This window comes from Caloenas nicobarica, chromosome 3 (assembly GCF_036013445.1).
Source record: "Caloenas nicobarica isolate bCalNic1 chromosome 3, bCalNic1.hap1, whole genome shotgun sequence".
Classification (NCBI taxonomy): Eukaryota; Metazoa; Chordata; class Aves; order Columbiformes; family Columbidae; genus Caloenas; species Caloenas nicobarica.
The window spans coordinates 47,067,742-47,084,194 of record NC_088247.1 but is presented as its reverse complement, the minus strand read 5'-3'; the positions used below and the strand labels follow the sequence as shown (position 1 = coordinate 47,084,194).

General features: G+C 37.1%; 1 protein-coding gene across 2 annotated transcripts in view; it reads left to right on the top strand.

Annotated features, from left to right (window-relative positions):
* ATG5 (autophagy related 5) overlaps window positions 1-15,547 on the top strand; it is a 78,971-nt gene extending 63,424 nt beyond the window's left edge. For both annotated transcript variants that reach the window (XM_065631632.1, XM_065631633.1), the window contains exon 8: window positions 13,200-15,547. In XM_065631632.1, coding sequence (XP_065487704.1) covers window positions 13,200-13,336 — 137 coding nt within the window. In that variant the 3' untranslated portion in view covers window positions 13,337-15,547. The remainder of the gene's footprint in view (window positions 1-13,199) is intronic.
* The last annotated feature ends 906 nt before the right edge of the window (window positions 15,548-16,453 follow it).

Below are 16,453 nucleotides of genomic sequence, written 5' to 3'. Positions count from 1 at the left end.
CCAAATCCCTGATGAAATGCTATGGATCTGAAACTCCAGGCAGTCAAGAAAAGATTGTGGAAAATTATGAGAAATTGGGCAAGTTTTCTGTCAGTAGTCTACCATGCATATGAGTTTTAAGAAAACTGTTGGAATCAAAGCATCTTGACAAAATGGTTTTTGTTGTGGTCAGTTTTCAGTTTTTAAAGGAATATTTTTTGTTTTTAGGAGGAAACCTCAGGTTCTTTATGCACTGTATGGACGTTGCAGTGTGTTCCCACAGAATGTATCAGTTAGACAAAAGATGAGTGAAGGGAGACAAAAAGGAAGGAGAAATTAGAGGCACAGGGGTGATGTGACTTCCAGCTGGTCACACTGAGGTCAGTAGCAGAGTTAAAAATTGGACTTTTTTGAATCCAGGTCTAAATTGGTCTGTCTCACCCCAAAGAGACCACAGATGTCACTCGATGTGACTAAGCCATCAAAAACTTCACAGAAAACAAACAAACAAAAACCAAACAACAACAACAAAACACCACAACACAGCTTTCTTATAATTTCTCCTATCCTTGCTCACAGAAACAAGTATGACAGCAACAGATAAAGTACACACTGTATAGACTTACAGGATGGTTTTTTTTATGGTTAGTTTCATAGAAAATGTGAGTGTGCTCCAATTTGTTTGTTTTTTTCAATAGGGGTCATCATCTTGTTAATGTTCATATGCTGTATAATCACTGCTGCCTCTAGTGCTGTAACTGGTGCAAGTGTAACTGGAGATTTTAGTGGTTCTACCAAAGCTTTCAGGTCACAGCAATAAACTTCTGTGAGGACTTGCAATGTGAAGTTCTCAACCGGGATGATGCAGTGCACAACCGGATTTAGAGATTGTGGTGTCAGTGTTTTTATTTATACTAGTAAACAAAAGAGGGCTAGAATTGTTTGTGCTGTATGGCTGTTAGCAGTTCTCTGGCATAATCTTGGTCTGGGCCGATTAATACTCTCCCAAAAAGCTAGAGCACTGTTCGTGACTTAACAGCCTGAGGGTTATTCTCAATAAGCAATATGGAGGGAGAGATAATTTAGGCATGAGCTGTTCTCTGGCACTTGCCCTGAGGTCCAAAGAGTCGCTTCTGGTCCATTTTATGAGCTCCATCTATACCTTTAAATTAGGTATACGTACTGTGTCTTTACAGGGAGTCAAGAGTGCTTCTCTCTTGCACTCTTGTTCTGTTCTGCCTTGGTGTGTATAGGTATAACCTAATTTTCCCAGGAGATAAACATCTTGTAGGGCTAGAAAGAAGAGAACCTGCAAAACTAAAGGACCTACAAAAAATAGTTAGGAGAAAAGCAGCAACTTTACCACTCATGTAAAGCAGAATAATCCACTAATAAATGCTATTTACCACGTCCTGCTCTTCTCTAAGGATTCAGCAGCACTCGTTAACATTAGTTGTGTCCTTGAATACCTCATGCTAATCAGAGATTTTTGATAACTTCACCTTCAGTGGATAAATTTTACTTCCTATCTTATTTGGCACCTGTAGCAATCTGGAGGATATTTGTAAGAAAATAGAAGTAAAGCTTTTCCTTATGTCAAAGCCAAAGTCTTCTGCAGTGGCTTGGCATGTGCACAGAGGCGCTATGGTCACTGACGGTTTGAATGCCTCCTGTGCTCCTTGCCCTTTTTCCTGATGGTATCATCACCACACTCACCATGGCAAATCACAGCCGGTGTTTACGCTTTGGGAAACTTCACTAAGTCCAGTATCTTAATGAAAACTGTTACTCAGTGGCAATTTAAGCAACAAAGCCAGATGTATGGACCAGATACACAAATAGGTGCCATTCTGCTGCTTGTGATGTTGGCGTCGGTATCCTCAGATGGAAGGGTGGTCGTAGAGCCAGCTCTCTTTAAAATTGCAAACGAATGCAGCAAAATTAGTTGTAAGTCATGTCAGAGCTATGTACCTGCAGCTAATGATTCCTAGTACCATTACTAACTAATGAATGATACTAACTTTGCAAATTCTGCTTGCAAATGCTGTATGTACATGTTCTAAGTTTTATGGATCTACTTTTCTGCTTTAAAGTGGAAAAATACTTCCTGAACTCTAAAATAAAAGTTACTTAAGTTAGTAGTCAAACTCTTTAAAACTAAAGATTATATGACAATCTATCAGCTTTGAAGATCCCTTCACATTTTTGAATGGAAAAATGAAAATAAAGTTTGGATGAAAATTCACTTCCAATCTTAACTCTGAACAGGTAGTTGTTTTGTGGAATTTTTTTAAAAATTTTTTTTGAAGTTACTGCACTGTGTAAAGCACCCTTCCACTATTCCATTACTCCTTTATCCATTCTTCCTTGAATTTTTCAAGACTAAATTCTTTAATTTTATTGTGGTAGCAATCTCTAAATACTTTAATCTACTAGCTATTCAAAGGAACTTACAGTACGTGTACAGAAAAATATATTTCATGTATGCGAACTCTATTGCCTGCTCATTAAAGAATTTATTTTTCATTGAGTAAGGGCCCAGAAGAAGGTAATGTAAGTATTTTAGCAAGGGTTTGTATTTCTCTGATAAACAGCACTCCCCTTCTGTTTGTGATCACAGGATGAAAGCTCTCTAAGCTTGTATATGTACATTTTTACTGCTACATCATGTAGTGTGCTCTTAAGATTGAGATCTCATTCCCCAGGAAGCATTTCTGTCTAAGATTAATTGCCCTTTTAAAATTGGTGTTTGATGTATTCCTTTGGCTATATCCTGACTCACTTTAACCCTCTTTGACCTGACCCCACTGACTATTACCGCCATGGCTGAAGCAGAAATCCTTCAGCTTGATGTATGTGGTACGGACTTGAGCCTGTGGTTTTTCACAGAGATGGATTCAATTAGCCAAGTTTTTACTGATCAGCTCAGCAGAGGTTGAAGAATTTGTCAGACATGCAACGAAACTGTCCATGCTTTGGGGGTTAATTGAAAAGCTCGTCTCCATTTTCATGTTTAGTTTGCTTGTGGAGTTTACTTTGTTAAATACCACAATAATATTGCTGGAAGTAGCATTTTAAAAAGGCAAAACCAGTTTATTTTTCTCCAGTTAGATGCGGAAAGATACAAAACATGAAACAGCAACCATTAAGCCTCTGACCTTTATATATTGCTTATCACTTTTCAGGCAAATGTTTTTAAATTGTAGTTATGTCTGAATGTCCACTTTTGAATTTGATTTATGAAACTGGGCAGATAAACTAACAATTAGCATTATGGATGGATGAAAACAAGTAAACTTGCTGGTCTTTTCTGTTTTGACAATGGTTTTGCAGCAACAGAATCCTTCTTTGTTTTGCCTTGCTAGGAATAGTTCATCATTTGATTAGCTGAAAAGTTCATTATAAAAGATGGACGGCCATTAGAATCAAAGAATATTTGCAGGCATGATGTGAATTATAGTAACTTGAAGTAAAGCAGAGGTTGAAAGTTCAAGAATGCCATTAAAAAACTTTAAAAGCGTACGAATGTGCATATGCATAGGGAATATATAATATGATTGTGTAAAGAATTTGCTAGTTAATTGTTTGGCGTAACAGTACTTTGAAAACAATATAAAAGTTCTCACAAACTATTAGCAACAAGAGGTCCTTTACAGCAAATTGATTTGCTTAATACCAATCTTCATAGAGAAAAATCTTTATCAAAAGTTTCTTTTTTTTTCTTTCTTTCAAGAACCATATTGATTGCATTTAACTCCCTAGCTGTATACAGAGAGAGTCTTAATTTCTGAAAGTCTGTTTTATACAGTTTAGGGGGAAAGGAAACCTCAGTTCTAATGAAGGGCCTGGTGCATGAAAGGGTTAACTTATTGTAAGTCAAGATGCCTGCTGTTTAAAAAAGCTACACAACTCTTAAAAGTGATTTAGCTCTCTTTCAACGATGGCAAACACATCATGGATGAGTTGAGCTCAATTTGTCATGCATTCTAGAGCTTATCTTTTAATGCACACCTTGCATGGTCCTTGTATATAAAAGTGCATTGTCTGCTTGCTTGTTACATGGAACAGCAGCACGACTTGCCTTGAACTTTGCCACTTGGTTCACATGTGTGTAGCCGAACTTAAAGCTATTGCAGAAAATTGTTTTATAAGCTTCAGTTGCTAACCCTGGTCTTTTATAAGCTAACACAGGCTTATCGCCAGTTCAGAGCTGAGGCAAAGGCAGTGATGCTGAGGAAGAAGGGTATAAGAATATTTCCTGGGAGTTTCACCTTTTAAAATTTCATTTTTCTTCCTGCCTGAAGCTAGGTGTCTGATGGGAAACATTTCAGTCTCAGTCCCTGTAAGGTGGTCTTAAACCTTTTAACTGTTAAAATGTTAGATGTTTAAGAAAAGTATTTTAGGGTTCTGTCATAAATTAGTTTGGGACACTCATTAAACAACCTCATTAAAAGTCTTCTATTAAATATGTAAGAATAACAATAAAATTAAATTTTAAAAAAGAACTTTAAGTAAAGCTCTCGTTTACATACTCTGCTTTTCCATTGAGCTGCATGAACTCTTTTACAGAAGGAAAAAAATACCCTTGATTGTCTCAGATGCCATTACTGTCAGTATGAACTCTTTTAAACTGCATGGAGAATTGTTAAAAATATTCTGCTCAGGCAACCTGGACTTACTGGTGTTTGAGGCCAAATTTGCTTTTTCTTAAAACTTTTTCAATTGAATAGAAAAAAGTTTTCCAGTTTGTTTACATATCTTCTGGCAACTATGAGATTAGAAATGTAACCCAAGTTCTCATAAACTTCTCCAAAGTGTAATAAACTTTCACTCATGGTGATGAGTTTAATCCGCATTTTTTGTTGTTTCAGAAATGTTGCTATCTAACCTGAGGATAGACTTGAGGTAGAAGATACCAGGAAATAATGAGAGAGAAAAAATTGCATGGAGAAGAAAAGGATGAATAGGAGTGATGCCAAGTATTTTATTTTATCTCAAATTTAATGATACTTAATATAGATTATAATGTTGCATGTTAATCTACTTCCATTTTGAGGATAGAGAAAGCTGAGGCTCTGCTGGAATATAATCCAGGGAAGCTAATCATACTAAGAACTGTACCAGAGAAACTTACTTCCTCTCCTTTAAGTCACAAATGTCTAAATGCAGGCAGGAGATGTTTATGCCACAAAAAGATCATGTTGAGATCAAACAACTGGCCTGTGTCAAAACCATGTAAAGAAATACAGCAGTAATTAAAGCCAATCAGTGAATATGGACTTTATGACCGTGTCACAATGGAGGAATACTTGAGATATCTTGCCTGGAGTTATGCTTTGGTACTCAAGTACTCTGCAAGAACAGACTTCACTGGGGTTGATATAGGTGTAGTTGTATCATGGAATTTTGGACTAAGAAACAGTAGCTCTTTTGAACGGCTCTGGTAAGATGACATCAAGGAGAGCTGTAAGGTTGAAATTAAGACATGTAATATGAATGACAAAACACTCCAGGATGGAGTGAGGCTTAGGTTTTGAACCGTTTATTTTGGAGAAGAATTTTAAAAAATGAAAACAATGACTTATCTTTAAGGGTCATTCAGTAAACATGTTAAAATTAGCATTCCTTTAAAAAGATATTTTTAAGTGAAATTCAAAGTTGTGGATTTTATTTACCATTAGTTGTCTTCAAGCCCAGGAACTTGCCATAGTTAAAAGCTGTCTGGGATGTCTGTGTGGATATCAAGAATATCCAGAGCTGAGAACGTACATTTAGGAACACTATGACCTTCAGTTTGAGCCATTGAACTCATGTTACCACCAATGGTTAAAATGAGAGACGTTCCCATGTTGTTGCCAGTTAACCAGATCTACCTGTTTGTAGATTTATATTTATATTTGGCAGTTGGCTTCTATCAAGGAACTGAAGTTCTTATTCTCCAAACCACATCTTGGGTTTAGAACAATGCTTATTCCCGATACAGAATAATTTTGAGGAACGTGATGACTTGTTTTGACTGGTGTATTGACTCTATATTTCTGTGTGCGAGTTCTTTACCTGAAATTGGCATCAGTGGCTTTCCCAGGGCTGGTAGGTTACATGGGCAGGAATGAGAAGCCAATCCTGTGCTTTCATGTCATGTATCAGCCTCTAAATTCTTGAGGTCAGAGGAACCTTTTGTTGAGACTAGCCTATTTTGTGCTTTTGGTCAAAGGGTACTGAACGGCAGATTTTGCTGATTGTGATCCAGTATATCAGAAGGGAATAAGGATTTGGGTTGTTTATTTGTGACTGAAGTCAGGTGAAAACTATGTTAAGATTGCTATGGAAAATAAGTCACTTCTGGCAGTGGAGCTTGCTACTGTGACTAACAGGGTCCTTTTTGCAATAGGGTGGAATTCACAGAAAAGTAAGGAAAGCGTGGGCTGAAATAGTGTGAAGCTTCTGAAAACGCATACTAAGATTTTATTCCTATTTGTAAAAATTTAACTAAAAAAAAAACCCTGCTCAGTAGAATGTGTAGTAACCTTAGGCCTTGAAGCTGTCATTTCTTAAATATAAAATATTTTGTGTCAGTAAAGAGAACTCAAGTGTTCACTGTCTAAAGTACTTGTGCCGAGTTCATTCAAAGAGCAAGTGATCATTTGGCCAAGAGATGTGACCAAGCTCAATTCTTTTTGCATGCACTTACCATAACATTGCATAGGTATTGAGCACCTGTTAGTACTCAGCTGACTAGGTCAGATTTGTTTAAAATACAAGTTTGTTTTTCTATTTGAGATCTTTATATTGAGGTCATCATTACTGTGGAATCTGAACATCTCACCATATTTCTGTACTTCAGTCATTATTACACATAGACATGCCAGAAACTGATTGTAGAAATGTTCCAGTTAGATTTGAGTTTATGAATGGAAAAGCCTGAAATATGTTTTAACTTCTTTTTTTTTTTTTTTTTTTAAGATACTTAAGAAAAGCGGAGTATTAGTATTTGGTTTATAGGTGGGTTGAATTCATTCTGTAGCAAAGCTTGTTCACTGAGCAAAGAAATATTTTGCTATAAACTAAAAAATATGGTATCTGGTTAAAGTAAATATTACAAAAGTGATGTGAAAATGTTTATAAATACCCCTTACCTTACTTTTTTTGAAGTTTATAGATATTTTATGAGCCCATGTGATTTTTTTTTTGTAGCACACACAATGGAAAATATTATGAAGCTTGTTTTGTTGTAAATAGTATCATATCATTGTCAATTTTAATGTCAGACACTGGAACTGGTTTCAGTTTTGGACAGGTTGCTGTTGAAGAGCTAGATGCTATTCATTGGTTTCACTGCTAGCAGGAGAAAGATCCCTGTATCAAATTGAACCATAACTGACAATATTGAGGTTTTGGGTTTTTAGAGATGTTACCCACTTGAAAGTGCAAAAAGTGAAGTATATTAATCAAGTGCTTGTTTATTTATATTCTGCTGCTGGTGCAGGAGTCACTGGAATACTTCTTTAGAGCATGAGGCTTGTCTGGGGCTGTCTCGTCTCTGTGTATCCTACAGTATCCAACCTGAGGTCCTTAGAGAGGGAAGGATGACTTCAGCCACCATTCAGTTCTTTATTATCAGCTGTGGTTGTGGGTTAGAACACAGTCTTTGAATGTGCTTGCTAATGCAGGGTGGTCTTTTGTAAATAATTGCACATAGTTTCATATGTGATCCTCTGTGCTAGACTACAAGTCTAGTTTTCAAGAAGGAAATGTTCACCTTTGCCTGCCTGGGACTTAGTCCCACCCAGCTTGGGCTTTAGGCTTTAAAAATGAAGTCGGCGATATCTGTCGGTAACGAGCTTGGTGGTTGCATCTACATGGGAAGCACGTTACTGAGAGCGCTGTATCTGTAAGTAATTTCCTAAGAGGTCCTAAGGAGGTAAATGAAAATCTTCCTGGTGAAGATGGTGGTGGGTCTCTTTGGATCGAGAGCTGCCCCAGGCACCAGCTGGCAAGCGCACTCAGTGAAGGAGCGCCGTGGCTGCTGCTCGGTACAGGTACCCAAAGGCCTGTTCTGCCTGGTAGCCTGAGGAGCAGGAGAGGTGGGAAGGAAAGCAGCAGCACCGCTGCCACGGAAGGAGAACTCTGCTCCTTGTAATGCTGACCCAGGATGAGTTTTTCTACAGCGTGGTATAACCTACTGTCAGGAATACCTTTAGCATCATCTAATCCAGAACATATGATACATTCTAAAGATAAGCAAATGTTTGTGGCCCACTTCACAACTGAAAAAGCTGGAAAACTAGTTCTGTTACATTATTCATAAAGCTGCTACAGCATGACACTTCCTTTGGTTATATTTACTCCTTACACTTTTTAGTATCCTTGTCCAATATAGTCCTTGACCTTGTATCGTGCAAGAAATGCATTATGTGCTCCTAGTTTGGAGCACTGGGTTCTATTCCCCTTTTTTGGGTTTTAAAGCCAATCTTGTAAGTGGTGCAGCCCTGAGTAAGCAGCTGTGGTTTCTGCGCTGGCCGTTTTGGTGACTACAGGCAGGTTCTGGGACCTGCTGTGCAGAGCTCTTGCATATGGAGGATTCTAGTCGAACTACTCCAGGGACATTTTTTCCAAATCCTGAATATCTTGTATTGTCTATTAGTGAAAGAATTTAAGCCAGCTAAATTACCCTGACAGGTGATAGCTGGAGGCTGCAAATCAGAACAGAGGTATTTCATCCCACTAAAGAATTTTAAGTGGTGCATCACAGTTGTAGCCTGGCTAGAGAAGCTAATCTTGCGTAGGTAAAAGGGAGTATCTAGCAGCAAGGTTGGTGAGCATTGTGGTGCTAATCTGGGTGAAAAATGGCTGAAATACGTATTTTTGCCAGAAGTAGTGCATTCTCACTGTTCTGCTCTTAAGCACTTGAATCTGTCTCAAAACCAATCTTTTCTTTTCCCTCCATCTTTAATTCTTCCTTTCTAAATAAAAAGGTAATTCAGTAGAAAAATGTCTTTAAATTGCATCAGAGGTATGTGTAACAATCTGAATTGATGCCAAATAAGCTGATTCAATTCTTTTGTTTCCTAATTTTGAGTGGTTTACTTTGCAAGCAATAACTTATATAGCTAAAGGAAACAGAAAAATGTACCGTGTGCTACCGTGACGTTGCACATCTTCCTGCCTTCTCTGAACACTAGATTTCTCTCTTCTTTGTTCTTTGTCAGTCTCTCACTGATTCTTGAACACTGAGGGTTTGTAGAAGCAGCTTGGGCTTAGCAACAGCAAATATTGTAGTAGTGAGGGCATTCTTCCTAAAGAAGGGAGAGTGGACTCAAGCTGCCTCAGGCTGAGAAGAGTTTTGAGCCACCACCTCGAGGAGTCTGCTGAGATGCAACAGCTGCTCTCTCTTGCTTCCTTCCAGCAGATGTCTATCTCCAAAAGAGAGCCCTTTCCCATTACTTTCTTTGGCTGGATCAAGGTGGTTTCCTGATCAGGAGCACTGAGACACCTTAATAGATGATAGAGAAGTAGACCTCTCCTTCCACCCTTCACTTCAGAGCTGTCTGTTCCTCTCCATTTTCTGTACAGAGTTGGAAAACTTCTGACTTGATGTGGTACAATTTATTAGCCTGGGTCAGGTACTTAAAGTGTTGCAGCCTTTGAGTTAGTGTCTAATTAAATCATCTGAAATGTCTCAAAAATGTCTTGATACACAATATGTAAGCATAGTTATCTGCCTTCTGAAGATGGAATATTGTTAAATTTTACCAAAAAGCTTTGTAATCTCTGCATATCACTTGTGGCTAGTGACTTTCAGGGGCTACAGTGCCTTTATATTCATGGATTTCCATAAGGAATGCAAAGAAAAATCATTAATCCTGGGACAACCACTCCGATAGGAGATGACTTAATTGGTTTTGAGACTTTTTTTTCTCTAAATACTGAAACAGTATTTATTATTTGTGCATCACTTCACTAATATAAAAATAGTCTGATTTTAAGGAAATAGTTACTGTGAACACACATTATAAGAACTTCCTACAAAACATATATTGCTGTGCTTTTATTTTTCTGATATTTCCACTTCATCTTTTTCCTGAGATTAGTTCGCAACAAAGTAAACAATGTTTAGTTGGTATGATAGCTAACATGTAACTCAGTTCTGTCATGACTTGAAAAAAAAAAAATCAGTACAGTGACTGGAAAAATTGAACTTCTTGGTTTTGAGGAAATCCTGTTTTAAAACTTTATTACTGAATATTGTAAAATGGGTATTGACAGTAATTATGTTATCAGGTCTGGACCCCTGCACTACAGATGAGCAGTTATTTGCCCTAATTTTTATAGGCCTGGTCCAATGACATATAACAGCATTAATCTTTGCAATTAAGTCAGTTAAATCTTACACCACTTGTTTAAATATATGCTGTGTTTAGCAACTTGTACGCTTTTATAGAGGCATTTTGTCAGTATAAAAAGACTTTTTGTTATCACAGAATATGGAGTGGGGAAGAAGAGGACAGCACATGGTTTGTCAGGATGCATACAAAATAATCCACAGCTCTTCAGACTTATCAGCAGCAAGAGAAGGAAAAATTATGTAAATCTATTGTATCTACAAGCTTGCGTCATGAAGCTTTCATGACAGCTAGCAAATCATCCAGAACCGGAATCGCAGCGGTAATGGTGGATACGAATTAGACAGCTGTTGAGAAAGCAACAATATTTTCTAGTAATTTTTTTTAGTGTATTTGCTGTTGGCAACTTTTTGCTACTTAAAGCTGAGGAGCAATCTATAGGAGAGACACTCTGTATGTGATTCAAAAAGGGGAAGTTACTGAAAGCATGAAAGTTGAGGAAAGTTTGGGTAAATGTGACTTAAGTGAGAGTTTACGATCCCTGGTAACAAAAGGAGGGAAGAATGCTAAAGTAAAAACAATGGATTTTGTGAAAGAAGGCTACCGTAAAAACAGAATTGGTAGATAAGATCTCTTTAGTCAAGCCTCAAGGGGAAAAGGAGTTAGGAGAAGTGATGCTTTGTCAGAGATAATACTGAAGCACAAACAATGCTAATGCAGAGATTTGGACTTTAATTAAACTGTAAATTCTTCACTGACCTCTGAGACTTTCTCACTTTGCTGAGGAACAAAATAAAAGATTTGTGTGAGAAAGGGACAAAGTTGGGTAGGGAGCAGGGAATGGGGGCGGCCAGATAAACTGCATTTCATTTTTAAGCAAGAGGCATCAAGTTAGTACGCACATGCACACGCATCCAAAAATGTTCTGTCACACAGTAAAAGCTGTGTCAAGGAAAGTGTTTATAATTTATAAGCCTTTCCTCCAGTTACAAGAAGAAAACACTGAGGTTCTAAAGCTTTTAATCTATTTTTTGTGCAAGCTTTTGCTAAAAAGACAGCTATGCATAGGTGGCTAGCAGAGTACTAATATCTCTGCCATCTGTCTGCGTATGCATATTAGTTTTTTCAGAAAATTAAGTAATATTATGGAGTGTAAATAAATGTCACCAGCTCTTTGGCCAATTCATGGAATAACGTAGACAAATTTTAATTTGAAAGGGTTAAATACGTTTGTTTGGGAGTTATTTTAATATTAAAAATATTTAGATGTTCCCTGACTTCTCAGTGTAAAAATTTGGGTTCTGAGATCTTTTCTTTTTTGACAATCTGACTGGCAATGTTTCAGCCCAATAAATACCTGCTCTGGTTGGAAATACCAGAAGATTATTTTTAAATGATGTGCTGCATTCTTCTAACCTCTCTGCAATAAAACCAGAAACCATGAAGCTCATGCTTCATTTAGTGTGATAATGTGTGTACTATGCCATTTAGAGACTCAAGCTCGATGTATTTAATAAAAAATTTGTACAGAATATGATACCCTATGTAGATAACATGTAACCAATGTATATTGTTTTATTTTAGGCAAACGTAACTGTCTGCTTCCGCAGGCAGAATTATCAGTAGCATAAAGTCAGCAGCACATTCAAGGCTGATGGTTCCTCGTCTAATTCAGCCTGTGCTGGCACAGATACCCGGTTACAATACAAACTTCTTCCGGCAGCTGTCAGATCATTTTGGTTACCAAACAAATAAGATTTTATCTATGTTATAAAATAGGAATTATGCTACAACTGGGGTAGCTGAATGAGCCAGTCATGGTACCTTCACTTGTAGATTCTGCTCTCTTCTGTGCAGCTCCTGGGCAGCACCGTGGTTCCTTCTGTAATATAGACAGTTGAGAGGGGGGGGAAATGCCAGTTTGACAAGGCAGGGATATTTTTGAGCACTGAATGTGGATTTCACTGTGGTAGGTCCATCTGAGAATGCCAGAGTATAGTATAATAACTCTGAAAGGTCACTGCCTACTTTTTTTTTTCTTCCCCTAACCATTATTTGAAGCATATTTCAGATGTTCTTCTCATCTCAAGGCTCTGAAATATATATATATTTTTTTAAGTTCATTTCATGACAGCTATGTCAGTTGCTTTGGCTGGTTCCCATCATTTGAATCAAAGGATCAAAGCACTTGCATCCTCTGGGACAAGTATAAATAAAAAGAATTGAAATATTCTTAGAAAATATTCTTGTCGTACTGGGAATCATTTGCTAACTTAGATTTTTCCAAGACATGAAACGAAGTGAGGAAAAGCTGGTGCCAACTCAGCCTTCTGAGTAACTCTGAAATATTGCTAGAAACTTAAGTGAATTATTCTTAGCAAAACAAAATTACTTCAGGAATATTACATGTATTACATGAATGACATGTTACATGTAGTTCAGCTTTTTCAGGAGATCACAGTATTAGGAATACAACTTTATTAGCATGTTTTAGAAAGGTCAGCATCTTAAGCATGATCTGTGCAAAATTCATATGGCTTATAGCCAGGCGAGATGGATGTGCATTAACTGTGTTGACATCAAGCTGTGATCACTGTAGGGAAAAAAAACTTGCAACTAATAAAGAAGAGCGGCACTTTCATTAAGTTTTGGGTTTTAACCCAGCTTTTTCTTGGAATTAATTTTAACTCAAAGTTTCTGGTTGAGATGATAGAAATCTCAGCTTTCTCCATAACAATAGTTCCTGCTTTTCGTTCTGTTAAACGTTAAACTCCGTAACACCAATTAAGTCTACCGTAAATTAAGTATAAGTAAATGTTTAATCTTTCTGTGAACTTTGAATGGTCTATTAGTGGTTTCTCTTTTTCTTTGAATTAGATGGAGAGCAGAAGACTCAAGTGATGATTCATGGAATCGAGCCAATGCTGGAAACACCCATACAGTGGCTAAGCGAACATATGAGCTACCCAGATAATTTTCTCCACATTAGTATCATTCCCCGACCTACTGATTGAAACTCAGCTATATTGGTATGAGGATCATTCGCAAGCTGGAATTATAAGGGCACGTCAACTTCTTCCTTCTGTCAGTCTTGACAGAGGCAGCCTGACCAGAAAAGAAAAAACAACGAAAACTGAAACAAAATACGAAGTCCTCACTGCTGCAAGCCAAACAGGAAGAGAGATCGTATCATCAGATAAGGGCAATGGGGCTGATCTTATTTTGCATCACCGCTGCTTTTCTTCACCGCTGTAATTAAATCAGTTGCGATATGAAAGAATTTACAGGACCTCTGCAAGTCTGGTGTTTTCTTGTAAAATATAATGAAGCCGAAACTGTCAGCCGAAGAGCAAATGGAAATATGCCACTTGATTGTATTTCTGATTAACAAATAAACAGGGCTGTTTCCTAAAGCGGTAGTGTTTCGACTTTGGGAGTGGAAACATTGGTTTAATTTTCTAGAAAGTTAGACACTGAGAGATTCAGTTACTAATAGCTTTTTGTAAAAGATCAAATTACTGTAAACCCATCTTTCCTTAATGAGAAGTTCATGTTTACAGTATGCGTATTGGTATGCAAATGATCTTTTAGCTTTGATAACAAGCAGTGAGAGATTTTAAAGTAAACCCATGAGCATGTTTTGTCATTTAAAAACATGCACAACTTAATAATTTACAAATATTTTCGATTTGTATGCTGTCACTGAATACTCCGGTATGTTTATTATGCAAACCAGTTTTCATAGACTAGCAATGATGTATTTGTCTCAGGATTTGTTACGGCATTTCTTTGTGCTCATCTTTTTTTTTTTTTTCTTTCCTCTGTAAGAATATTTTCTTAGTTTAAAAAGTTTAAAAAAAAAGTAAACGGATGTTGCAAATGATTGTATCCTGCTGTTTATTCCCATAGACTAGAAAACAGTTAAATCATACATTGATGAACAGATTTATTGCTTTTTAATAATTTTGAATTTTGGAAAGCTGAGGCTTTTCCAAGCTAATACTTCCTTACATCTGAGTTTAGTTTTCTACTGTGGTCCATTAGCAATTGGTCTGAAATTTGGAAGCTTCTAATCTCATTGCACAGATTTTTCCTTAGTTTAGCAGATGTATTTTTGGATTACTAGATCGCTTTGGTTTCTAAATGTTTGTTACCATTGCAACTGCTACTAGGACTCTTACAATTTTTTTTGTGTTACACTGAATTCATCAAACTGTGTGCTATATTGCTTTGTCCAAGGTTTGTGGCTGTTTGTGGCACAAGGCTATGTTTATAGTAGACATTATCAAATATGTCAAATATTATCAATTATAAAGAAAGCATGGTATTTTTCTTTCAAAAGTAGTAGCTGTTGAAGTTCCTACTCAAAGTTCTGCCTTGCAAATGTCCCAGTAACTCCCAGTGCTGTTCCCATTCTGCTTAGTTTCCATGCTTCCTTTATTGTGGGATACTTACCTGTATCTGAAAAACAAGAAAATGAAAATCAATCCAACAAAAACCTCTTTCAGAAGCAAGAGAGGAAGGATCTCCTTGGGTGAGGATAGAATTGAGGCTAAAAAAAGCCTTAAGGGCAGAAAAAGTCAATAGAAAAAATAGCGTTTTAAATGTAAATTAGTAAATAGCGTTAAGGAAACGGAAGGGAAAAGTTAAGGAAATGGGAGGGAAAAGGTAATAGTGAAATAAATTTATTCTGCGGTCGTGAAGAATTTTTAAAACAAAACAAACCATGCTGATCTGTGTTTATGCAGAATTGAAATATAATATTCTTATAGTGGGATGATTTGACTGAGTTATTCTGATTTCCAGTTCTGTTTGGAATTTTTGTTACAGTGTTGGATTGGCATTTATAAACTTTCTTAGGCAGACACATTTAAATATTCTGGAGAATTTCAAAGTCTTGCCAATGGATAAAGCAAATATTTTGTAGAGTCTTCATATTAATTTAAAAAATCTGTAGGGATAATTTTTCCATTGATCAGGATAAGAGACAGTGCATTTAAAAAACTGTAAAGATTGTGGTTCCGTTGTTTTAAGTCAGTAAGTCACTGGCTATTTTAATATATTCTACACCAGCATTTTAAGTACACATCTCTCTTCTCATGGCCCGTATTTGCTAGTAAATCCAACTTTTAAGGCCTAGCATGGAACAAAGAAATAGCTTGGCTTTAAAACATACTCTTCCCTCTTATTTTAAGTATTTAAACTTTATTAAAAAATAAAACACACTTTGACTCTGTCTTTATTTGCAGCTAAATAAGGATCTTTGCCATGGAGTGACAAAAACATTTAATTAATACTTCTTAAGAGCTAGTTGGGTGATCTAAATTGGTCAGAATCTAACATAGCGCTCACTAAATTCATTTCGATGCTAAAGAAAAGTGTCAAATACGCACAGACACTCCTACATTTAGAATTTAAGTGTATCTGGTGAGCAAGTCATAGTTTAAAAAAGAGCAAAACACAGATTTGTTGCTGTCATCACTGTATTTCGTGTCATTTGGCAATGGCTACCTCCATTTTTGGGTGTTCTGTGAAGAAAATTAATTTTCCAATGATTCCTTTGATAGCACTGGCTGTCAGCACACAAGGTGAGGCCCTTTCATTCAGAGCTAGAAACTGGTTATTTTAGTTTTGAATTCAGTTCCATGAATTCTTTGGGTGGGGGGGAAATAGGAGCATACTAAACACAATAAATTTGTACTAGTAAAAAGATGACATTGCCATTGCTGGGAAGAATGTGAACTTGACGTCTGAAGGGCCGGTAACCCTGAAAAATACAGAATGGAAAAAGATGTTGAGCTGAATATCCAGAGTAGGCACAGGGACTAAGGAGAAGGATTTCTGCTGAGAAATTCATAATGTGATGGTGTGTTATGCTGCTAAAGCGTGTGTAATCCTGGTTCCCCCATAGGTACAGAAAATTCAGGGAAGGGGGGGAATTGTTTGCCTGCAGGGGCAGCGGTTCTCACATGAAATATTGGGGAGGGGTCTGAGCACTCCTGGGTGGAAAGGAGAGATTTGGGCTGGTAGAGGGACTGTGCTGCAGAAATGCAAATGCTGCTGGGTATGTGTGTCGGTGTGATTGGGAAATCCTGCAGGAACATGATGAAATACTAAATCTTGAGAACAGA